The sequence below is a fragment of the Mytilus trossulus genome, chromosome 6 (assembly GCF_036588685.1).
Source record: "Mytilus trossulus isolate FHL-02 chromosome 6, PNRI_Mtr1.1.1.hap1, whole genome shotgun sequence".
In the NCBI taxonomy this organism is placed as follows: Eukaryota; Metazoa; Mollusca; class Bivalvia; order Mytilida; family Mytilidae; genus Mytilus; species Mytilus trossulus.
Window position 1 is genome coordinate 37,216,291 of NC_086378.1, and position 27,954 is coordinate 37,244,244.

At 31.1% G+C, this 27,954-nt stretch overlaps 1 protein-coding gene across 9 annotated transcripts in view; it reads right to left on the minus strand.

Annotated features, from left to right (window-relative positions):
• LOC134721266 (homeobox protein 2-like) overlaps nucleotides 1-27,954 on the minus strand; it is a 55,913-nt gene that overhangs the window by 3,377 nt on the left and 24,582 nt on the right. For 4 of the 9 annotated variants that reach the window (XM_063584117.1, XM_063584125.1, XM_063584118.1 and 1 more), the window contains one exon: nucleotides 1,121-2,355. In XM_063584117.1, coding sequence (XP_063440187.1) covers nucleotides 1,121-2,355 — 1,235 coding nt within the window. Of the gene's footprint in view, nucleotides 1-1,120; nucleotides 2,356-7,225; nucleotides 7,326-17,519; nucleotides 17,740-22,993; nucleotides 23,152-25,995; nucleotides 26,402-27,954 lie in introns of those variants that run through there. The other 5 variants (XM_063584119.1, XM_063584116.1, XM_063584120.1 and 2 more) reach the window with 5 other exon arrangements.

Here is a 27,954-nt window from a genome sequence, read left to right on the forward strand (position 1 = left end):
ACGTGTTAATTAAACACTGTTGTTAGTTATCACCTTAGCAGGTTTTTCTACTGTATTCTTACAACTTTTTCCAATTATTTACGTTTTCCGAGATTATTTTTCACAGAACTTATGGAAAATAAAACATGTAGGATTTTAACTGACAGTAACACGTATCTGCACTCCTTTGGATCAACTTACAGAAAAATGATTGATATTTCAACTTCAATGACGTAACCGAAAACCTTTAAGATAATTTAAAACTAGACATGTAGCAAGGAACCAGTGAAAATGAGTGATTATTTCACAGAGCTACCATATTCACTGAGAAACCAATCCATATCATAGAAACTTAAAACATTTTGGACTGTCATGTACACCTTACAAGGAAGATTATTCATATCTCTTGAACTATATTTCAGTGACTGAGAGAACTCTTACATTAACACTTTGTCTTTTGTGCTTCTTGACGATCTGATGAGTGAAGCCATTTTTTAACTGATTTTTACAGATTATTTTTATGTTGTGCTATTTCACCACTGTTCTAGGTTAGAGAGATGGTTGAGCACTCACAATAATGTTTATTGCCACCACTTGCCCCAAGTCAGGAGCTTGTCGTTCATTGGTTGTTGTCTTGTCTTATTTGTTTTTGGTTGATTGTTTTTGTCATTTATTAGGACTTGGATTTCTAGTTCCTAACAACATTTCAAATGGTGGATGATTATAATCATCATATTTTTGTTGACCCATAAAATTGGCTATTTTCCTATGAAATCCACCAAATATTAAACTGGATTTGTTTTATAGAAGTACCTAACAAACCAAATATCAAAAGTGTTGATAGATGCTCTCTCACGAGTAGCAGCCAGAAACCAATAACCAGAACATGCATACAAGTGAGAAACTATGCCCTTGTTGTCTCGAACTTAGACCTCTAAATCTATGGTCTACATTAGTATTGATAAATGTATATCAGAATATGGATTAACAATGTTATTACCTGATAGTTTTACATATCTGCATGTTAATTTTTAGCAGATGTGATTATTTACTACAAAAATGTATGTGAAAATGAATAATTCTTACATAACTACAACATATGTAATTTTTTTATAGATTTTAAAACAAGCAATAACCATACCTGAACTTTGTGTTCTCCAACAACAAATCCAAGGACTGCCGTCCCTCGCTCGTTATTTTCATCAATGCGTACAACAGAACTAGAGTCAATTTTGAGATCATTACTTATTTCAGCACTATGTACAAAATCTGCTGTTTGCAGATCCTCAACACGTTTCAGTTCACCATTCGTGAGCTGTATTATAGAACCCTTCATAAAATGTGGCGGGAAATGTAAATTTGCAGAAGATCCATTATCTTCTTGGTGATTTGATGTGGAAACATTAAGAGGATCATATCTTGTTCTTTTGGCAGAAGGTTCACCATAACGTACATCCACCACAGAACTCTCGGGAGTACTGTCTGATGGGCGGGTCAAGATTCGATGTTTTAAACTTCCTTCTTTACCACTAGGCACTTTATAGTTTATATCTTTACTGTTTATTAATTCCCTCCTTGGAGGTGGGTCTTTGAAAGATACAGTTTTTGAACTGGATATTTCTACTGATGAAAGACTATGTGTACGTTCCTCTTTACCATAATTGTGTGATATATTAGAGTCTATATCTCTTTCTGATGTATCTCCCGGGCTATGTCGAGATGACACATGCTGTCCCTGCCCTGAGGCGGACACAGACATTGATCGTTGATGTGGGCTATTCAGCATGGAGTACTGAGACCCATAGGTATTGCACGGCATTTGGGTTTGTGCTGCATGACTTCCCATGCTTTGTAGAACTGCAGAATAAGAATAAGAATCAACTTGTGGATAGTTACGCGGAGGATATCCATATTGTGTAAAATAACTGTATGGTGACACAGGTCCACCAGATGGTATCATTGAATAAGGCATTCCGGCTGATATAAGCCTTTGGTCAGCCACTGTCATTGGGGGTTTGAAGACACCAGCAGGACTACTGGCTAACATCATTGAATTTCGGGTGCTATTTATACTTTCAGATTGACGGGAAACATTGTTCGATTGCCAGTTTTCAGTTGTAGTACTACTTCCAGTCAGACTTTCTTTATCACCACCATTATTATTATTATTCATTAAACTGTTCTTAAAATCTACATTCCCTCTCACGTCAACTATCTTGCAAATGTTATTGTTTTGCTCGTCCTGCTCCCATGCATTGCGGTCACTGGAATGAGGTTCAGTTTTAATTGGCACTTTACATAATGACTTAACATGGAAATTGTATTTCAATTGACCACTCTCAGTTAATCTGAAGGACGAAGCATTGTCACCATCTTCTGAAATAATAGAAAGAACAAGATTATTAAACTGATATTCTGTTCAAAGAAGTCCTTCAAAAGTCTTAAAAGTCTTCATATTTTATTAGCAGTTTCCTTAAATAATTCATGTGTAAAAAACAAACTAATAATACTTACTTGTGCTATTATATAAAAAAAAAATTTAACATTTTCCAATGCTTGGTTCATTCACAAATTGCCAAGGCTATTTTTTATTTGGAGTTAATTTAAGTGCCTTTTATGTGGTCTTTTATTGTTAGATTGATGTCTCCCAGATATTTACCCTACTTTTAAATATATTCAGAGTTAATGGCAATGGTAACTTTTCATTTTTCTGCAGCTTTTTATTATTGTTACGCATGAAAGCAGGCTTCATGGTCGTAGTAAATGAACTACTATACAAATATACATTTTAAAATTTGCCTGTGTGGACCTTAGACTATGAGTGATCAATGAATAATTTTATCCTCCAGATCTATTGTAAGTAACCTACCATATCAATAAACTATTATGAATTAAAAATTATTTGAATCAATATATATGTCTTGTTTTAATGTTTTACTGATTTTTGCCACAGTTGAGACTTTATCATACAAAGGCAAATGAATTCAATAATTCATGTGTTAATTGAATTTTGTCCAATTTATTAATTTTTCATTAAAATTTTAATGCCAACAAACAGTATACAGACCTATTAATAAAATTTAAAACTATCATCAATAAATTTTACAATTGACTTAAATCACCTATAATAATGTCACCACAATCAAATGTGTTGATTTTTGCCTCCATAGAAATAAACAAGAGTGCATGTAGGTATGCATATAACTGCATATAAGAATTGTTAAAAAATATTCTAGTACTGTTTTACATAAACAGCTGTGCATTCAGTCTTTTTAAAAACAGTATTTTTCTCTTATTTCTACACCAATTTTGATGATGTCTTTTTTCTATTTGTATATTATTATTGGGTTATTTGATTTTGTTATTTGGTTGTTAGGTTGCCGTTCTATAGTGTTGGACCCAACACTGGTTTAATTCATACTACATTGAGTCCTATATTCTCACATCTGATATTTAATGCAGCCAAAAATAAACTGTTTAGGTGCAAATCTAAAAGAAAGAATATGATAATATCAACAATAGTTTCTATCATCACAAATGCACCTAATAATAGGATTTAATGTAAAAATACGTGATTTGAAAAAAATTATTTCAGGAACGATCACTTTTCACCAGATGAAATTACAATCATGATATATAACAATCAAAAGTGTTGTTTTTCCAATTAATTGCATGAAATTAGACATTAATTACTGTTACAGTCAATAAAGATATATGTAAAATGGAGAAGGAATGATAACTTGTGAACACCCACACTAAGTAATTACGTGTGACAGGTAACAATACGAAAGTGTGGGTGGAATATAATTCCTGATGTCCAGAAATTGATGGTCAAACAAGTAATACTAGTACTGAAATGATTTAGGGGACAAATCCTGATAAATTTTTCGCATTCAAATCTAAACAGGTCAACTTGTTTTTCTCTGTCTGATTTTAACACAAGATGGAAGAAAAAAGTTTATTGCCAATAGTCTTGACACTGAGGCTGACCCCTCCTCCCTTACATTAAAAAAATATTAAATTGGGAATGTGTCAATGCCAATGGGACACAGGTGATGCTCCTTCTTGCATACAATGTTATGAAGGGACATAACTCAAGAAGCATGAATGTGACGCGACCCAAATTTTTAAAAATCATTGTGTTTAAGTTTCATAACATTTGGTTGGGAAAAACTCAAGTTAGAGAACAGAAACTCAGCAATTTTTCCGTTTGTAAAAGACAAAACTCTAAAACGGTAAAAAAGACGCCGACAAAATCCCTACTGTTAACAGTCTAAGTAAATTCTTTTTCTGTTCAGCTTACTTTGAATTTCATACAGAAATCCCAACTCCATTAATTTACTGTTACTCAAAATATATCAAAATACTACATTTGTACATCATGTGGATTGAAAATACAACTTTTACTATAATTCATTCACACAACACAAGATTATAGTCTCGTCTGAGTTGCCCACTATCCATTCACAATAAAACCAATCTTGCTCCCTTCTAAACACCCCATTTTCTCTATAACCATTCTTAAGGTTTTTCCATTAATGTTCCAGACACAACATATTGATCAGAATTCCTGAACTAATATCTGCCATTGCTAATTCACCAGCTGAATTGACATCTTTGGTCAGAATACTATAATGGGCAATTCATCTCCCAATTTAATCAACTTGTAATACAGGAAAATTAAAGTCACAACAAATGATTCTCAATATTGCTGGCATGTAGCATTGGCCTAGAAATCGGTAAAGAAGTTGATATTTTGATCAGCTGATATATATGCCTGTGTGTTACTACTTCTATTTATAAAGAGGAGGATGGTGATTTAGATAGTTTTTGTTTGGGTTCGTGTTGCTTAGTCTTTAGTTTTCTATGTTAACTTGTGTCCTCTATACTACTATTATTTGTCTGTTTGTCTTTTTTATATTTTAAGCCATGGCGTTGTCAGTTTATTTTCAATCTATAAGTTTAACTGTCCCTCTGGTATCTTTCGTCCCTCTCTTAAATTTAGAACTTTCATATTAAATTTGTTTTTTTTTCTGTTTCAGTATCTGAAAAATTTCTCTTTCTCTTTATAAGTTGCCCAATATTTTTGCTATCAATCTTTTTTTTTAGAACACTCCAAGGTATAAAAGCAACTGAAGTGTATACAATTCCAAGTAAAATTTAGTCCAACTTATAATTAATTTTGTCTGTAGCAGAATATATGCTCTATTTTGTGGTTTTATATTTCTTTCAAACAGAAAACTTGACACTAAAACGTAAACTTAATTACGTAAACGTAATAGAAACAAGTATATTGAAAAACCAATCAATTTAGCGGTTTCTACTCACAGCTCAACTGGAATATAATATGTTTTGACTATCTTTCATAAACCTAATTGTCCATTTGTAAAATGGATTTTTACTCTTTGCAAAGTACCAATTTATAATTTCAACCCTAATTTTCAAAAACTGAAGATTTTTCACTCGTTTTTCAGACTTCAAATTTAATATAATATTCCCACAATGATAAAAGTGCATGTAAAAACCTATGTCATCAGAAAAAAAAATCATTTTTTTTTTTTATAGCAGTAAATTTAAATCTACATTTATACAATGTACCATATACTATTCCTTACTTTTGTGATCAGATTTTCAAACAAATACCTTTGTTTATGGCTAACAAATAATGATTTGGCAAATTTTTTGCAGAGAAAAATGCTGTTTACCTTTTCAAACATTTGAAGAAGGGAAAAATATATATCAATGGATTGTGTTCAAACTGGGTTGGCAAGGTAAAGATGTAACAAAACTTTAAAGAATATTAATATGTCCATATATAGGGGTAAGTTTTGGGAAAATGTTAATAGTTGATCAACAGGAAATAATTAATTATTGACTTAGTACAAGCACTTTAAAATGAAAGTGGTGTGTTAATCATGTTTTACTATAAGAATAGAGAAAGGAGACTGGGAATGTGTGAAAAAAACAACAACCTGACCAAAGAGAAGAAAATAGCCCAAGTCTTAAGGCCAACAATAGGATTTCAACCCAGTGAAAAAATCCAACACCCCGAGGTGGGCTTCAGCTAATTTCCCATATGTATGACAGTCATTTCATAAAACACAGCTACAATTTTGTGTCACCGACTGTAGTATTGCCCCCTTAAGAGTATAATAATAAATCCCTAGCCAGGTAAAACAATAGATGGATAGTTGGATATGTGTACAACACCCAGTGTCAAATTTTTACATGCAGAACAGGACAAGTCATATGTTGATTTTATAAGAATATCAGAACCCTGCTTTGTATTAGATCATCATGTGGAGCCACAATTTTAACTTACTTAAGTTCACAATGTTGCAGGAAGAAAGGAGGTCATTACTTTTGGGGTAAAAGTAGTCAGATGGGAGTCAAGGCAACCTAAATGAGAGTTTCAATTTGAATCATTCTGTGATCAGTCTCAATAACAAACAAGGTGAACACTGGAGATGATAGGAGAGATCAATGGATTTGATAATTCAAGATTTACTATTTTCCAATCTTTTCAAAATAAGTGAGGTAATTTGGGCATAAGATTAAAGGTTTTAAAAATAGTTTTTAACAGGACCTCTTTCTCTAACCATCCAGCGAAATAAATTCAAACCATTCATTTAATTTTTGTAGAAAAGTACAAAAATGTCAAATTGTGTTTTGAATATTAGATACATAAATTGAGACAAAACCTAAGCAGTGACATAGTGCTCATAAAAAAATAAAAAAATGAATCTGTCAAAAAAAAGATAAACACTGAACTGGTATTTTATCATGTTCAAGTTTTTCGTACTCAGGTGGACATTTGACATTCAGTAGATTTTAAGAATCCTGCTGGTCAAAATAAAGGACATAAATTCAAATACTGTGGATTCATTATTATTCGTGGGATACCATTTTTCGTGGCTTATCATATGCGAGACAGGTAAACCACAAACTTCAATAGTTAATGAAGTACAAATTTTTTATACACTTGTATGATTCTTAGACATTGGCTAAACCACGAAATAAAATATAAACAAAAAAAATCCATAGAAATTAATGAATCCACAGTAAATGTCATTGGAATGAGTTAATGAATTGTTGTCATAAATTTTAACCCTTCATCCCTTTCCATTTATACGTAATGTAAATTTCTTGAAATGGCAACATTTTACATATACAAAAAGACTTTTCTGACAGACTTTGCAGATTTTTCAATAAATGGAACAGACAAAACAATTATTAATAATCTTACCTAATTCTAAAAGGCATAAAATCCTTTGTTGTATTTAACACTGCTGAGAAATTGGAATTCTATCTAACTGTGACCCTACCTATATCTAGTGACATACCTGACATTTTAAATACCTATGTTATACCTATGTCTGTACTTGTTACAATCAATGGCTCATTCATGGTGTCTTGTGTATTGGATTTGTGTTCACTGTTGCATGCCCAAGATTAATAATAAAATGGTGTATTGAAGTTAACAGTACCATGTAATTTGTATTATAACATAATGAAATAGGGGGTGGAGTAGATTAAAAAGTGGGGAAATCACATTTGACATTACGTTCCTATTTTTGTTTTACCCAGTTGCCCCTTTTTAACCTTTGCTAAAATGTAAATAACATTATGGATGTTTAGTAATTTAAATGAATAACCAATTTCAATCTATTATAAGGGCACAGAAGAATAACTGTTATTCAAAATCTTTTAACATGTTTAAGAGACATCATGTTTGACTATTTTACAATAGCCAATGTGATTGATTGATAGTTATTTGTTATATGTTCAGTGGCAAATATTACATGTATATCTTTAAAACAAGAAAAATCAAACTGTAAACTCACAAAATTGTACCCCATCCCAACAGTATAATATGATATATTCAAAACCCCATCCCCACAAAACTATTAAATAGCATTAAGCATACTCCTGTCCCAACAATACCACTTTTACACATAGAACATTCATTATCTTCCCTTTAACATGTAGGACAGGGCTTATATTCAACAACTATATAGTTTCACCAATTTGTTCAGCACTTTATGGAAGAGTTGTACTTAAGAGGCACATGATCAGACAGACAGGCAGGGTGATTCCTTTATCTCCTTTGCCTAAAACTAGTTTGCTGAGGGGGTTAAATAAATCCATTATGTCGCTGATTTCAAAGTTAGTCAACAAGTTTGAGGAGAAAATATTTTGTCTGCTGCTTGAAAATAAGGACATTTGATTGTGGATATAAAAAAGAGGAACTTCTTCTAGGCAGTACAATTTACATTTACAGGGCCACTACACCATTATCTAAAGACATGTGATTTCCACTTGTTTCCAGGTAGAACAAATAAACGTTGACCCCACTATCAAGACATGTGATATAAAGACTTGTTTTTTTCTTCAATAGTTATCATGAATCTGATGTTATCAAAAATGTCATGATATTTGACCTGAACTTCCTAAATATTGATCAAACATCCTAGTGGCAGCTGTTATCAGAAATAGGAGGAAAAAATAATTTTGTTGACTGTAGGACATAACAGCAAGTCATTACAACCCATTTATTTGATCAAATAAACACATAGAAAATCTTATTGAACAGCTTGTTTTAAATGAATGAGTAAATGAAAATCAACAAGCCAACTTCCTTCTAATATGGTTCATGTTTACCATAAAGTACACTATTGATACAGGACGGATATGATCATGCACTGCTGTTGTCATGTTACGCAAGGATATTAATTTTACGTTTTTCCGTTTTCATTTCTTCACTATTCAAATGAACTTATTAGGTAGTTAATTGTGTTGGCATAACTAAAGTAGAAAGAAACCTCCCCAAAAATGTGTAATAAATGCAAACAATGGTTTGATCAATTGATAATTTGATTTTTAATTCAGAACAATGGTTATTTAGTGCTGGCCAGTGCTTATTGGTGAAGAAGTCAGAGTGACAGAATAGAACCAGTGACCTTTCGCAGACAACTCTAGTCAATTAAGACTGGTGTTGAATGCACTTGCAATGTGCATGTCTTTTTAAAAGAGATGTGCAATGGTAATCAGATTTTCAATTTTGAATTTCCCGCCTTTTTCAAACTCATATTTGAACAGGGTCTTTTTGACTTTTTTGGATTCGAGCGTCACTGATGATCATGAGTCTTTTGTAGACAAAAAGCGAGTCTGGCGTATATACTAAATTTAGTCCTGATATCTATGATGAGTTTATTTATTTCTGTTACGATGTGTAAAATTTTTTTCTGTTGTATAAAAAAAAACATGCTTAGGAATAAAACTACAAAGGAGTCATACAAACCCCAAAATAAGTCTATACAACTCAAAACTCTTCAAAACAAAAAGCCTACCAGCACTAGTTATGAATTTTTTACAACTTTGTCAAGTTTCATTTATTTGCACGGAATACAATCTAACCTCCCACACTTTCCATACACATTAAACCCACTGTCATGACAAAAATTTTCGCAATAGAATTTCCCACGAGATCTATACATCAAAGTTAGACATCAAATTCTAATAATAGAGAAAATAGTATGCCTGAAATACTCAAAATCCCACAAACAATGTAACATCAGAATTATAAATCAAAATGAGAAATTAAAAAAAAAGACATTTGTTAAATTGATTCTGAAGGCAAAGATATATATTATAGAAGAAATAGATGTCCCTTAACCACAACCTGATGCAGTGAACTTGTTAGAATAGTATGTGACAAATGTACTAACTCACAATCTACAATATAAGAATGTTTGTCTACTGATTCCTTTGCTACAGATTTTGATGTGGTTTAGCTAATCGTCCTTTAAAATTTGAAATGTAAAATCAACATGCTTAATTGGGTCCTCTGCAAAAAGTTCAGACTTTAATATGATTATATCCCCCAAATAAACATTTTTTATCAGGTCCTTTGATATCTCAAAAATGTAAATATAATATATCTTCAAAAATTGAATTGAGAAAGATTTTTCAATTAAAATGTGACTTGAAAGTCTTACACCAGCATCCATATGAAATTATGATTTACACATGCCTTTTGAATTCTTATTTAGGAGACTGAAATTAAGAAAATAAATATCTTTTTATCATCATTGGCATTTGGGTTGATAAGTAGCTCCCCAAAGGACAAATTGATAAAACCTTCATTTTGACAAATTGATTAAAACAGTCCTGAAATAAACCCACACAACAATTCTTCCAATGAATGAACTAAGCAAAGACACTATGAATTAACTTTATTTAGCCTAAAACAAAAGTATGTAAGGTACATTCTCTGTATATATTTAATAACCTTGTTCGCTTGTCACAAGCAATTTCATACTACTGTCATACCAAATTAATCATCCAGCTTGAAATTCTTTTCACAAGTTCTTAGTTTTTTTCAATTGTTTCACAGATATTTAGTAACACTCATTACTCAATTCAATTCAAATGTAAATACCGGTATTTCTCATTGACAAACTTTAAAAGTACATTGGATAATAGTCCAAATTTAACAATGCAATAAAATCAAAATTGCTCCATGAAACAGAAGAACAAACAGTTCACTATATCAACTGGATGTTTCCCTATTCAACTTGAATTTCAGTGCTGAATGCATTTATATGTGATCTCCGCACCAAGTGAACTCAAATCACAGTTTTATTTACTACTTTAGTGGCATTCCTGGGGTTTCCCATGATGCCAGTACTTTTATAGTACTTTTTTCTAAAAATGTACTGAGTGTCCTTGTCAACTATGAGTTGGGTCATTATGATGTGTCACGCCGGAGCTTTTGATGTTGGGTCATTATTCAGCCTGCGGTAAATCATTATTTGTACATGTATACCCAGTTACCCTTAAAGTAGACATAATCAACACTTCACCGCAAATAAATAACACCATGAAACTTCTTGTAAATGTTCACTCAACCTTGGTATCCGTTACAAGTACTCCAAAACATCCAAATATTTACATCATTTTCACATTATCAGAGATTTCATGACTCATAATTTACTTATCTACCCCTTTGTCAATAACATTTTTTTTCCAATACCTACCATCTGCTTACAGAAATTTTCATCATCTTTCAAAGAAGTATATATAATATTAATTAGTTATAAAAATATAATATATATATATATATATGTAACCAGATGCTCCGCAGGGCGTAGCTTTATACGACCGCAGAGGTTGAACCCTGAACGGTTGGGGCAAGTATGGACACAACATTCAAGCTGGATTCCGCTCTAAATTTGGATCGTGATTAAATAGTTGACACAGCATAGGTTTCTGACACAGAATGAATGTATTCAAATGAACTTAAAATTTTTGTTTTCTCTTAGAGCAATTCACTTTGCTTTTGAATATTAATCCTCTCAAAAAAATGTTTGAAGAATTTTTTTTTTTATTTATGAAATTTCAAATGAGAAAAATTTAACCCAATTTTTTAATCACATCCCCCTTTCCCTTATTCCAAAACTAATTTCAATTAAAATATTCTAATGGAGTTTGCAACAATTACTACTCATTTAAATACATCATAAAATATTAAGATGTAAAAAAACTGCTTGTTATCACTGAATGGTAAAGATTATTTAAATTTATCAGTTGGTAGTAAAAAGTGAATATACATTGTATATTGTATATAACAAAGATTTAAGTTGATTCTGGACAAAGAAAGATAACTCCAATTAAAAAAAATTCTTGCAGATATTTCTTGCTTACTATACTGGACAAAGAAAGATAACTCTTAATTAAAAAAATATTTGCTATTTCACAATATTGTGAAATTAGATATTTCTTGCCATTGCACAATACTGTGCAATTGAAAAGACTTGCTATTGCACAATACTTAATATAATAATTTTAGATCCTGATTTGGACCAACTTGAAAACTGGTCCCATAATCAAAAATCTAAGTACATGTTTAGATTCAGCATATCAAAGAGGCCCAAGAATTTAATTTTTGTTAAAATCAAACTTAGATTAATTTTGGACCCTTTGCACTTTAATTAAGACCAATTTTAAAACTGGACCAAAAATTAAGAATCTATATACACAGTTAGATTCGGCATAACAAAGAACCCCAATTATTCAATTTTTGATGAAATCAAACAATGTTTGATTTTGGACCTCGATTTGGGCCAACTTGAAAACTGGGCCAATAATCAAAAATCTAAGTACATTTTTAGATTCAGCATATCAAAGAACCCAAAGGTTTCAATTTTTGTTAAAATCAAACTAAGTTTAATTTTGGACCCTTTGGACCTTAATGTAGACCAATTTGAAAACGGGACCAAAAATTAAGAATCTACATACACAGTTAGATTCGGCATATTAAAGAACCCCAATTATTCAATTTTGATGAAATCAAACAAAGTTTAATTTTGGACCCTTTTGGCCCCTTTTTCCTTAACTGTAGGGACCAAAACTCCCAAAATCAATACCAACCTTCCTTTTATAGTCATAAACCTTGTGTTTAAATTTCATAGATTTCTATTTACTTATACTATCGCTATGGTGCGAAAACCAAGAAAAATGCTTATTTGGGTCCCTTTTTGGCCCCTAATTCCTAAACTGTTGGGATCGAAACTCCCAAAATCAATACCAACCTTCCTTTTGTGGTCATAAACATTGTGTTTAAATTTCATTGATTTCTATTTACTTTAACTAAAGTTATTGTGCGAAAACCAAGAATAATGCTTATTTGGGCCCTTTTTTGGCCCCTAATTCCTAAACTGTTGAAACCAAAATTCCCAAAATCAATCCCAACCTTTCTTTTGTGGTCATAAACCTTGTGTCAAAATTTCATAGATTTCTATTAACTTAAACTAAAGTTATAGTGCGAAAACCAAGAAAATGCTTATTTGGGCCCTTTTTGGCCCCTAATTCCTAAAATGTTGGGACCAAAACTTCCAAAATCAATACCAGCCTTCATTTTATGGTCATAAACCTTGTGTTAAAATTTCATAGATTTCTATTCACTTTTACTAAAGTTAGAGTGCGAAAACTAAAAGTATTCGGACGACGACGACGACGACGACGACGACGCCAACGTGATAGCAATATACGACGAAATTTTTTCAAAATTTGCGGTCGTATAAAAATTAATAATGCTTCGTCACATGTTGTATACACAAAGCCTACAGGCCTACTGATCCATTAGGGGTCAAATTGTAATATTACAATAAAATAAGCTTGGTCAATATATTGATAAGTTTTTGAAAGGACATTTGAAATTGTTAATGCCATAGCAGCATTTTTATAAACTTGAGGTAAACTTCATAATCTTCACCCACCACCCTGGGGGATGCATACATTTCCATTTTCATCCAATAATGTTTAAAACCTACATTTATTGAATGAACCTTCCAAGTCAAATATTTGTAGTTTATAATAGACCTTAATTGATTTTTTCTTCTTGCTTGTACTGATTCAACAATTCAATTGTAAAACTTAGAAAAACTTACTTATATCTGGCATCAGAACACCTGAATGATATAACTTCCACAAGTTTCAAACTAAAATAAGAATGAATGTACTTGTAAGTTTCAGAGGCGGATTTAGGGGGGGCAAGGGGCCCAGCCCCCCCCCCCCCTTTTTTGGGAAAAAAATTGGTTGCTTATTTAGGGGATCACTGAAGCGTGACTGGAGCGGGACCCTTCTTAGGTCAGTCAGTGGGCCCCCACTTATAAAAATTTCTGGATCCGCCACTGAGTTTTTAAGAATGTTGGATACCTCAAAAAATTGGATGCTTGATTATTTAAGTTTTTAAGGTGAAAAAAGTACCAACACTAGAAATAGGTAGCAAAGTTTATAGCAAGCACTTCCAAATTTTAAATGAATTTTTTGTCCAAAAAATGATTTTATAAATAGTTCTACACAATGTACATTACTGCAATGAATGGTACATGTGCAAATTTTAGTATAGGGTCACAGAAAATGGGACAAAATTTTATAAATACTTTTTAAGGTATTTGACTAAATTAAGAATTAATGTTAATGCATCAAATCTGACAATTTTATCTTCAATGTGTTTTAATAAAATACATAAATCCTTAAAAAACTCCAGTTGAATTTAATCTGAATTATTTGAATCATTATTAATTTTGACAGATATTTTTAGGCTTATAAAAGGATCTATATAGTGAGCATTCCAATAAATCTTCCAGATCCAACTACTCAAGCATAAAAAATGAACAAAACTTGAGCCTTACTTTAAAGCTTGGCTCACAAGATGTTAAGCAGTCAAGGCCATATTCTAAGGGTATTGGCTACTGGTTCCTACTTCTTTATATCCTACTTTTATACTCCTAGTATGCCTATACATGTACGTTACTATATTATACACAATGGTTGCCACATGTGGAGTAGGATTTGTGTACCCTTTCAGAGCACCTGAGATCACACCAGGTTTTTGGTAGGGTTGGTATTGCTTATATATAATATCTTTATTTTTCTATGTTGTGTTTTTTTTACTATTGCTTGTCTTTCTTTTTTAGGCATGATGATCGGTTTATTTTTTCGATTTATGTGTTTGAATGTCCCTCTGGTATTTTTTACCCCCTCTTGTAGAAATAACACTACTCAATTTTCTTTAATTCTATGTATAGGTGGACCATTTTTTTTCCAATTCAATCCCCCTCCCCAATTTAAGGTAGAGGTATAAAAGAGTAAGAGGCACTCTTTAATGTGAAACATAAATAAACAGGGTTTCAGTACTTTAATGTCAAAAAGCATTAACAAAAGAAAATCATATCTCTAATCTTTTAATTATGCATTATATATCAAACATTGTTTTCTCCGACAGATTTGTTATAAGTCTTTAAGTAGTACACCAGTAACACCCTGTGATAACTTCATTATGTAAAAGCTGATTTAGAGGATTTAAATTTCAAAGTATTCATTGCCTATCTCTCCTTGATCTACAACCATCAATCTTTTTTTCTATTTCCAAATCGTCAGATATGGTTGTGACAATGCAAAAATCATTTGGTTAACAAAAGGTAAAAATACTTGGGCAGAATGTCATGACTAAAATAGTATCAATGGTCAGTTAATTTTAGGTGTACACCCCTCATAGTTTGTATTGTAAAAAATCTGAATACGATTTTGGCTGTATTGTTCAGCGTTATTGTTCCGTTAATGATGGGTTGGTAGAATCTGACAGGTCAGACATCGTTGGAGCACTTAGCTCAAGTGTAAAAAATGCCCCAATGATTTAAAACATTGTAAATAGAATCAAAAGAATTACATACACCATAATGTGTAAGACAAGAGAACTGAATTAGTTTAAGATTAATGTATATAGATATAAGAAGATGTGGTATGAGTGCCAATGAGACAACTCTTCACAAGATACCATCACTGATTTCAACATATTTTTCTGTTTTGAATAAAAAATTAACAAACTGTTTACCTTGAGCAACATAAGTTTTTTGTTTGTTTTATTTGTCAAATTTAATTGTTTTTCTTAGCTCATTAAAAAATAAAGGACATTTTCTGACTTGATAACTTTGAACCCCTTACATTTAAACAAACATACAAACACAATTACTGGTTGAAAGTAAAGATATCTTTTTTATTTACATCAACTCTTTCCCATTGTCAAAAAACATGCAATTATAACATAAAAATAAAATATTGAAATTTTATTCGAGTCTTACAAATTATTCTTCAGCTTACTTCAATCAATAGACAAATTGCATTTGAATGCAGTTGTGACAGAAATAACAAGATTGGCATGCTTTTATGTAGTTAAAGTAAAATAATTAAATTCAAAGACATCAAAAGTTTAGTAATTCACTTCAGTTAATGGCTGATTTATTGATTTTACTACAACTTTGAAAATAAAATTTGCATGTATCAATAATAGCACATCTATTTTTAATGCAATTACCTGCAAAGGTAAATCAAGCATGAGAAAACCACATGCTTTGCTCCATTTGTGCCAATTTAACAATTTTACTATCACTTCCATATATGGTAGATTAATGAAGTCATGCAATCTCAGACAGAAATACAGTGGGGGAATGTGGCATGTTGCAAGTCAAGGTTTCAGACCTCCAAAAAAGCAATTAAAATTTAATGATAGACTGCAAAATTCCACACCTGTCACATTATTTTCTCAGAGCAAAATAATAGACTTGTAAACATTTTTTTTTATCAAATTTAGGTAAAGATGAGTCAAGTCAAGGCTATGTCCATTTAACTTAAGTGTCATCTTTGTTCTTTTTATGAAAAAAACTATGATAATTTGCACTAATAAAAAATACTAAAATATTCATAGTAAAAAAAGTTTACCTTGTAACATGACAAAATAACACAAACATTTTTGTATATTTTCGGTGTAATTTATCTGTCAAATAGTTAAAGAGTTCTAACCTGGAGGTAAATGCATGTTAAAATTACGTAATATATTAAGATACCATAGCCCCATTCTTTACATGTAAATGAATTAACAAGTATGTCATAAAGACCTAGACACTGCACGGCACAAACTGTTTAAAACATGTAGTTGATATTTCATAGTGCATGAATGAGTCTCAGCATGGGGTTTTTTGATTATGTGAATATTTGTGAATAAAAGAAACATGTATAGGATAAGTCAATGAGACAGCAACTTTACAACACAGGAAAACACCAAACAATGTCTCAATGTCAACATAACATCTTGAATAACATACAATTGTCTTTACCATACGTCCAAGTGTGAATAAACACTAACAGAGAATAGCAACAACATCAAAATCTTTATGTATAAAAATAGGATTGAATTTACAAGGGTGAGGGTGTTTCCCATCAAAATCATTGGTTATCCACAAGGGTGAGGAGATAAAAACAATACAAATTAATTATTAGTAATTAAATAGCATCCTTAAATTCTAATAGTTCCTTAGTTACATAAAGTTCTGATCCTTTTTGATTACTTTTTGATTACTTTTTGATATCTCTTTCATATGAAAATCCCATTCCTTGGCTATATGTTTGGGCTTACAATAGCTCTTCAACGTTTTTGAATTTTTCAACAATTTTGGCCTTTTTTAAAGCATAATTGATGAGACATTAATTTTTTGAAATGTGCATTTGATGGAAAAAATTGGGTGACAGTTTGACTGTTACTTATGCACTATTTATGACGAAATTACAAAATATGTGTACATTGCACTTTATATTTTGAGATAAAATGATTACCATGACCCCTTTGTAACAGGCCTCATGAATGCAACGTCTCATTATATTAAAATGAACACCTATTGTACCACCTTGATGTGTTATAACAAGACTCTGTTTAAATTTTACAAATTTTAAACAAATTTTAAAACTACAAGATTTAATCTTTGAAAAAATTACACAACTTCATTTGTTTTATTCTTTGTATGAAATTCCTGCTGAATCATCACTATTTAAAGCAGATATAACCCCTTCACTTCAATACTGTTATTCAAGAGACTGTTCATATGACTTTTGAATTTTGACATTTTTACCATGTCATCGCAGGGTTGTAACAATGAAAAAGACCAAATTTCAAGATGAAATCCTTAAAATAATGATCCTACCTGAACTATTAAATCACTATGCGAAAATTCCTCAACTTATAATTCCGAATCATATATCCTACGAACAACGTTTTCCCTCTTTTTTACCATCTGTTAAGTTAAAATTCAGGTCATGTCATTGTTGACATGAACAACCCGTGAGGTAAACACATTCCAAGGTGGGAAGATAATCCGAAAAAAGCTTATTTCCCCGACCAAATCTCCAGGTAACTTATAACACAGTGAAGAATCTTATGCAAACCCAACCTTACAATTTGATTACAAGGCAATAATTCCTAAGGTCAATAAGTACACCTTTAAATCATATGGACAGGTAGAAATAACAGGTAAACTCCAATACACATCCCTAAGGTATACTTGATATAACATGGGAAAAGACTGAAGGGTGGACATTTCATTAATGTTACATACTTTCATTCATAAAAATCTCCTAATTTATGACCTTATTGTAGTCTACATTGTGGGACCCAATCTTTAAATTAGTTATATTATCTAGGCTGGGAAAATTAGCCATATATCACATTATTTCAATAGTAACATTCAAATTACAACTGTAACTGTTTGTAAAAACTAATACAGTTAGAAAAAAATAAAACCACAAGCACATAAGATTAATTGATCATTCTTTGTTAAAAGTCCAGTGGAAAATATCTCATTTTTACTGAACTAGTACTTTTTTTAAGGGTCCAACTGAAACCCCCCTCTGGGTGCAAGATTTGTTCACTGCTGAAGACCCATTGGTGGAAATTTCAGCTGTTTTCTGCTTTTTGGTTGGATTGTTGTCTCTTTGACACATTCCCCATTTTTTTCTTAATTTTATTTTTAGGATTAAACTCTGTCAGTCTCATATGTTCACCTGACAATCATTCTATATTCTATATATAGTTGACCTATTGTTTAAACACCTAACCCTTGATCACAGATTCCTGTAATGAGGTCTGCAATGTCATGTCAACCCTCTCTAATGGATTTTTATACCTTGTAAAGATTATAAATACCATAGTTAATATATAGTTACAACTAATTTCCTAATGCATGTAAAGCAAGACTTTGGTTAGTTTGCTTGCTTTGTTTGAATATTGTACAATTGTAACTGGGATAACATCTAATCTAATTTAAATATGATATATAGGTTAAAATATGTCTTTACATATTGTTTGAAGATGTCAATGTTAATAATTACAAAGCTTGAATTAATGTTTATACAAACAGATCAAGCAAGTCTACCAAATTTTACTCTCAAGCATTAGGAAATTTGCTGTAATTGTGCCATTTTTTTTTTTTATTATAACTGAAAAAAAACACTTAACCAAAAAAAACCTAGTTATTTTCAAGCAGTCCCTGAACCATAAATTTAAAAATAAGGTCACGGACAACAGACATTTGCCAGATGAAACTTATATAGATATAGGAAGATGTAGTATAAGTGCCAATGAGACAACTCTCCATCCAAGTACAATCTATAAAAGTAAACCAATATAGGTCAAGGTATGGCCTTCAACACAGAGCATTGGCTTACACAGAACAAGCAAGCTATAAAGGGTTCCAAAAATTATGAACATATTTGTTTACAAGATAATGATATAATGTAACAAGGTCTTTTATCTTCTCAAATATAAAGCTATATGCAATAACATCACTTTATTTCCTTAGGCCAAAAACGGCTTATCGGCTTTACATAGTATAAATATTTGATAGACAATAGGAAAGAGCTAATGTCAAGGCTGGATTTGCATCGCTTTGTCTCACAGGCCAGACAACTTTTTTAAAGAGTTGACATCCCTAACTCATCAAAATATCAGTTGTCTAGCATTTATTCTTGATTAATCAAATAAATGTATAGCCAATTATATTACCTTGAAGAAATTTTATCCCTATTAATCTCCCTTATATGGTTTTATACTAATATTTGCAATTTCACTAAAACCAAAAAGAAGTTTTTCCCACATGATGATTATAAAAAATGGACCAGTGGTAAATGTTTGCTCATCTATCCAGTCTGTAGTTAAAAAAAAAGGTTCCTTCATGGTTTGCATTTATTTCACTTTATCTGTTTTTTTCATGAAGTTAAAAACCATGTCCATTATAGAGATTAAAAGTAAACTTGACCTGAGACTGGCCCTTCTGAATTTTTGTATCAAGCTCAAAACAAATATATGTAATTATATTTTGGTAAAATAACATATTTTTTAAGTTTGTGCTTTAAATGGATTTCATAATCCAGCCTATTCAAAATCAGAAAAGCATGTTTTTACTTATCAGCACCATAGTAACAGTAACATTTCTGTCTACATTCTGTTAAGAACTCTACAAGAATATCAAAATGTGTAATGTTGACGATGAGTGAAAAGGGACAACAGACAATTACATACACTGATGGCAGTAGGTCATCTTGGGTTAATATGTCAATAGTATTAGTTATTCTAAAATGTTCATGACTAAGGACTATCTTTCTCGCAGGATTTTTTATGTAAAGAGACGCCTTTGTATCACAATCACATTTTTAACACTATATGTTCATGCATCTTTAAAAATAGTAATTGTTTTAATTCTCAATTGTTGGAAAGAGATCGGCTTTGTACCCCCTTTGTATCATATTTACATGCAACAGGCATAATCGTAACCTTTGTACACAAATATGCATGCACTGCACATCTTCCATCCTCATTAAAATGCTGTGATATGACATTCCTTACTCCTACAAATGCAAATTTGTTTAAAAAAAGTCTCCAATGAAAATTTTACCCTATTCAATATGTGGGAAATCTGGTACCCTAACAAAGCAGCATACTATTTCTGACAGATGACATTGGAGATAGGAGATGCTTTCTATATCCCACTTTTCATCACGGAACAATCATTTTAGAATTACAATACTACAAAGAAATAAAATGCAAATTAAATGAATATTAAATACTAAAGTTATATAATACTAAAATTCATCTCAAAATATAATAAATTGGACCGTTTCAATGGATCTTTTCTCTAAAAATCAATTTAAGTTGTCCTAGGCTAGTACACACTTACACCTTGTACTACAAAATTCTTAAGAACACATCAGCGCACAATTTATATATCGGAAAGGTTAGAAGACAGACGATTTATCAAACTTTAAAGGTGCAACACAGGTAAAATCATGACTCAACAGATCAGTTAGGTGACATCAATGCATCTCTTAGGAGTAATATTGCCAATGATTGGACCAAAAAGTTATCAGAATGTCACCTTTGCAAGTACAGGAAAGTCATTTTGAAGAATGTAATTTTTTCAAGATATTTTTTCAGCCAAATTGTTATTTTCTAAAATTTTAGGATACAGGGGATACCATTTTTATATTTAATGAATTTCATTACTTCTTTTTATCAATCAAGACTATCTTTTTTTTTTAAATTTGGATATCTGATTATCAGATCACATTACATGATCTCCAATTATTTCATCAATTTTCTTTGGCTTCAAAGACTCAAGTTATTTCACAAAGTCAAACTTTGTATCAACGCCACAGTCAAGGGCAGATCTATGCATGATTTTTGAAAAAAGTTGACGCCTCTATCCCCGTTTCCCCTTTCCAGATCTGCCATTGACAGCCTCATGTGTAGATCATATGAACTTTTACCTCAACTAAATACTTCTTAGCCCTCTGTTTTGTTACTTTTCTGTTAGGTACACATATACCACGGTACATTGTAGTAATATTTCAGAAATTATTCCACACACCTGTGTAGGTTTAATATGAAACTCATTATTTCATTTTTGTTCACAATTTAAATTGAGTCTCTACTATAAAGCAATATAAAAATGACAAAATTCAACCATTATTTACATAATCTTCCCATTAGTCAAATAATAAGGCTACTATTTATACTACAACTTTCAAGTAATTTTATCCAGGTGTAGACATTTGAGTATTAAAAAATACAGGTAACAATAGAGAAATATGACCTTGACCTAATAATTCACAGTCTTCTGATCTTTTTGAAAACCTAATTAGAATTGCTGAACACCTTTAACAAAAACTTAGATGACGCTAGAGTTTTGACATGAAAGCCCCTGTAGACTAATGTGTGAAATCCGTGTCCTATTGACTGTAGTATCGCAATGTAAAATCGTGTCCTATTGACTGGAGTATCAGCAATGTAAAATCTTACTACAGATGTGCGTTAATTAACATGTCAATAACGACAGGTGAAAGGTCAAATGATAATTGGACGAAAAGATATCAATGCCTTCTACCATGTACTTTAAAAAGAAAATAATCTCCTCTTTTCAATAAAAGAAGATGTTGTTGAAATATGATGTACTTGAAAGCATATTATCAAATTTGAAGGCAGGAGAGTGTTTTGAATGCCATTGTAATATCAAAAGGCAGTTTTTCTTATCAATGAAAAAACTAAACAAGAAACCAGTAACCAGAGCACTATACTGTACACCCTGCTTCAACCACCTGCCCTAAAAAAACCAACAAAAACACAAAAGGGGGTTAACATAAATTGATGTTTGAGTGCAATATAGTGCAGCTTAAAAGACTTTTAAGTACCGGTATTTGGTATCCACAATAACGTGTGCCTTTATCTTCAGACTCCTATATCTTATGTTTAATTTGCAATTTTGATAAAGTTCAAGAATAATAATCTTGTATATTTATCTATGGTGTGCATTTGTAAATATGGCCTCAATACAAAAGATTTGTTCGGCATGCTTTAATATAGAAATAAATAGATGTGGAATGAGTGCAAATGAGACAACTATCCACCAAGGCCCAAATGAAGTTGATGTAAGCAATTAAAGACAACTGTACAGCCTTCAATGTTGAGAAAAAAAACATACCTTATGGTCAGCTGTAAAAAGGCCTTGACATGAAAAATATGAAACAATTCAATTGAGAAAACTAACCTTAAATTCCATCCATTAAGGCATTATTTTCAATGAAAAGTGTCTCAAAAATCCAGCACAGACTCAGTCATGTTTTGCTGTTTATGTTTTTTTCTTGTTTCCATAGCAGCAGATGTTTATTTGACCTTTCCATTAGGCACATAGTAGATAGTGTAAAAATCAAGCTATATATGTACTGACATTATAAATTTACTTATTTTGACTAAGATTGTGGCAACATTATAAATTTTTATCTTATTCCATTTCATACTATGAGTTCAGTAATATTTCAAGCTGTTATTGAAATTTGTTGAAATGTCAATTAGTATGTTCAAAACAAAACATCATAAATACCTAGGTTTATTGCTCACTCAAAGTCAGATGACCTTTGTCAATGAATCAAAACATCTCCATTCATTGAATTAATAATACGTCAGAACCTTTATTCTTAAAGGTTTAGGGATCCAAAACTGGCAAACAAGGTTTTCTTTTGAAATTTGTGAAAAACAATAAAAATACTGAAAAAAAACATATACTAATAATACAAGGTCATTTCGCAAATCTGAAACAAATTTTTTACCCATCCTATCAAAAAAGATTACCTACTACTGCATGTTGTGCAGAAAAAAATCTGGAAAATCCAAAGAAATAATTTTACAAAATTCATCCAAAATGCAGTTTTTCTCTTAAACAAAGTGAAAACGATCACGAAAACTTCAATATCAAAACCTCCATTATGGTCCTTCGATGGCTTATTTCCTCGTCATGAGAGAACACTAAAACGTGGAGTGTTTACAAGTTAAAGTGTGTGTTTACAATGTGTAAAGGGCCACACTTCCTGACGTATACAATATTCTGAAGTATTATTACTTGTTAATTGGCCATGTTAGAGAGGACAAACTCAATTTCCTTCGATTAATTAATAGAAACTGTGAAGATACACCGCCTGCACTAGTACTTTCAATATAAAACTCCTAAGTTACTGGGATATTCAGTTTTGAATATTGTGACATAAAAGCATTCCAACTTAGATGGTCAATTTTAGAAAAATGGCTACCTTACGACATAATGTTTCCAAGAGGTGCTTTACATGTATTTTTTTATTTTACATGTTGAAACATACACAATTTGACCTCATTGAATCCATTGTTTTTAACGTGTCTAGAATCTGAACAAAATAATTTTACCAGATAGAAGTAAACATATCAACAAACATGGACGAAAAAAAAAGTTGAATTCATTTAATGAACTCATATCTTATTTCTAATTGAATCAACTATTATTGTATTTGCTACAAAACAATATGTAAAGGCTTTTATTTGGTGGCATTTCACTGTTTTTAGCTCTTTGTTTGAGTTGTTGTCTCTGTTATACTTTCCCTATTTTCATTCTCCATTTTATTTATTTTCAAATTTAGAAAAAAATCGATTATTTCAAATTAAATATTAAACTCCTATTTAAAATGCTGAAACGTCTGAGGACATTAACAGATATAAATTAACTATTCTGCACTACAAAAGTCAACAACATATTTATATCTATTTGTACTCTATAAACTGTAACAGGAACAGTAGAATATAAATTTGAAAAGTGTAAATTCGATGCTTTATTACTACAGGTTCACAAAGTTATATAATTCCAATGAGTGGTTGTCATAATACTAGACACTTAAATATGCACTGCTTACTTTTACAGAGTATTATAACAACAACATAGATCACACAGATGTCAAAAAAAGTCAAAACAATCAATATTTCATGTCTGATCCAAAACTAGTAATTACATTCACAAATTTGTATGTAATTATATACTAGAATAATTATCCTCCAGGGATAATCGGGTTATATATGGAATCAAAGATAATGAAATAAAGTGGGCTTATTACGTGACAATAATAAACGTATTAATAAGCCACTAAAGAGACAAATTATACTCTAAAAGCATACCGTGAGCTTCTATTGTAACACCTGTCGTATTACCAAATAATACATAGTATTTACAATTTCTCTACTATATATACTATTTCTCTACTACAAGCTTCCTCCTGTAGTACTACAAATTCAAATATAAATAGGTCATAATAGACTTGTAGAGGTCAGGGTACTATAAAGTTTGCCGATAAATATTTATATCTTCCTGCTTTCATTTTAACCATTTTAACTGTATATTTATTCAAAAGCGGTTTTAAATTGCAATAAAATATCTAAATTAAGATTTAAGTAGTAAACATGAAGGGTTAAAGCTATCTTTAGAATTTGAATAGTGGGTCAATTATACCAATTAATAGATAAGATATGTTTCTGGTTATGTAACTGTGGATCATTATTAATCATTCGATACCATTTTTTGTGTGAATTTCCTGGAAAATGGGCAAAGTGCTAATTAAGATATTCAAATAGGTACAAATATTCTTAATGCATGTAAGCAGACCTTTTGCAAAACCATGAAATCAAATATTCCTAATTTCAAAATGCATTTTTTTCCTTCATCCACCAAATCATGTACCCTCGATATATATAAATATTTTGCCTTACAGAATACAAATCACATTTTTTTGTACGATAAAGATATAACTTACAAATTAATAAGCCGTATCCCAGTCAGAGAATGAATTATCTAATCAGATTAACTAGGAAGTAAATCCCTTTGTCACTACAATTCTAAGATTCTGAGTATCCTTAAATTATGTGTGATGAGTATACCACTAATTATGATGAAATAATCAATTTTATACATCTTCATCCTGTTTAAAAAATTTAACACAATACATGTATGTACTTTCAAAATGCTTTAATTCCAATTTAGTTTATTTGATACAGTAGAACTACATGAGGGGGTAGGAAGGTTCCAGATCCCGAAATCCTGGGCTTAAAAAAACTAAATCCTGAGGTCCCTAATTTAATTAAATTTAAATCCTGACATCCCGAAATCTCCAGCTTAAAAACACCCGATCCTGGAGTCCTGATAGGTCCTATTACATGCCTCAGGTATCGTAATTAAGATTCTGGTAGTATGAGATAGATGCTATAAATGTATGAATTTCTTACTTAAAGCAACAATTTTCTTTTCTATCCCTAAGGGCGGATATAAAAACACTGCTGTCTAATCTACCTTGTGATGAATAATCTTTTTAAATTGCTGACAATTTATTATTTTTGTGTTGAAATTTAGTGCTAGCCTCCAAAATTTTGGAAATCATTTTATATTAAAGGGATGTATCTATCAGATGCCTTTTCTGAATTTGGCTTTACATTTTGGTCAGCAATTCAACATTTGTATAAGGTTTTGGACTAGAAAATAAAATTATATGTATCTGGTACAGTTAAACTGGTACCTTAAACTTTTTTTGCAGTTGCAAATAGAAAATATCAATTACAAGACACTTTTAAAGAAATAATTTATTTATGCTTTCATTTGCAAATATACAACTTTAAAAAAATAATTCCAGCTTCCATATTCCTCGAGAGAACCTGCAATTAAGAGAATAAAATCTGATTGAAATAATGATTTTATACTTTGCATGCAACACATGTCTTCATATACCACAAACTCAGATATCGCTAATGAGCGATAAAATTAAATGTATGAAACGGAATGCACTTACTTTCTCTGGCTTTGCTATAAATCCTATAATCTGGTACTCAATCCTCTCGAAGTAACTTACTTCCTTGTTCAAGATTTTTGCATTGAACAGTTTTCAAACAGTATAAACGGATTCTAACAGTAAATACTGCAGAAATTCTAATTAATTAAACTCCTTCAATTTAGATATCAATTGCCAAAAGGACTGACGCCCAATGATCAACTGCAGAACAGAAGCTTCTGTTTATTGTCAAGGTGTAAAAATCCTTGTAAATTTCTCAACTTTCACTTTCACGCCCAACAAACTTGCAATCACATCACATGTTAAAAATTGAATAGTGATAATATAATTTGACATATGGAAACTGTGAAAAAACAAGAAATTTACCAACTGGTGCTAGAGACTATTTATGTTGTATTGATCAGATTAAATTGACTGTCCTTTTGTGTTTACTACAAGTGATTCATATATACACATAGATAAAACATGACTTGTATGATTCACGTCAGTTGTATTTAGGATAATATTTACCCACATGGTGTCTGTAGTAGTAGAAGTTGTAGTTGCCAAAAATAAATCTGATGATAAAATCATCTGTAGTAATGTGAGATAGGGCAGTGTAACTATACTGTGACTTCACCTATTGTAAGTGTCCCCAAATACTAAATTGATAAATGTTCCCAAATGCTTTTAAGTAAAGTATTTTTTGACAATTTTATTATTTTTAAAAGTACATTTTTGCACTTTAATCTTCTTTTTTTTCACCTGTCAACTTTTTGACTCATTTTAAAGACTGTAAGCTCTCCTAAAATTCATGAAAGTTGCAACTTAACATCTAGCACTTACACATAGACACAACCAACATCTGTGAAAATTTCATTTGATGTTTGATTAATTTTTTTTTGAAATTCATAACTTTTTTAAAATCTCAGACTTTTGGGTTTCTATGGTATGAAGTTTTTTTTTTTTATTTGTAAATGTTTTAAACCTATGTACAATTAATCAACATGATTGTCAAAGAGGTCAAAACAGTAAGGTTGCTAAAACGTTTTGAGCACAAAAAAAGTACTTACTTTCAAGTAAGGATCTGTCGTGAACTCCCAGCCCCTTTCTCCCCAGATATATAGCTATATTTTCAAAATTTATGAGATTTATTCAATTGAAACCCCTATATATGTTTGACCTTTCTTTTTTTCTGAAAGTGCAAACTCCGTCCCATTCTTTAATTTGTTATTCTGATGGGGTTGTGTTTGAATGCCTTGCTTAACTTTATTAATTCAAAATAACTTCATTCTTATACTAATTGTAAGCTATTTGTGTAAATATAGGGTATGAATATGAATGGGACCCGATGAATAATATATTATCAAATAAATCTTTTTTATAACTTAAAACTTATCTTATTGATTGTATCAATATAAAGTTTTGCTGCAGAATTTAGATTAAATTGCATTTTTACTGCATTTTTCAGTCATATCAGAATTATATCAGCATCTAAATATAAAGTTTTAAATCTGGCGCTTGATAAAATTAGAACTGAAATATGCTAAAAACACCTGGATTGCTGAGAGTATGAATGAAAATAACATGCAAAAAGATTAAAATCAATAAATCTATTCTCAACACAAATTAAATTCCTGAAAATTGATAACCGGCATGTGAAAAGAATGATAACTTTGTAGGAAGGTTGAGGTGCAAGAAGGCATATTCAGCTCCAACTTTTTTTAAAACAGAAAAAAAAGGACAACACCTATTCCGACCCTTATTTCATGAACTAATAAATCTAAAACTCTCTCAGTTAAAGGGAAAGCTTACATCTTGAAATACTTTACTTTGAATTGAAAGGTTGACGCCTATTTATTTTTTTATGGACCGTGCGACATGGCTTTATAGCCCCCCCTCCCCCATCATCTATTTTTTATTTTAACTTTTGGTACATGTATATTAGAGCAAGAACTCTGGAACCAATCTCAAATTTCT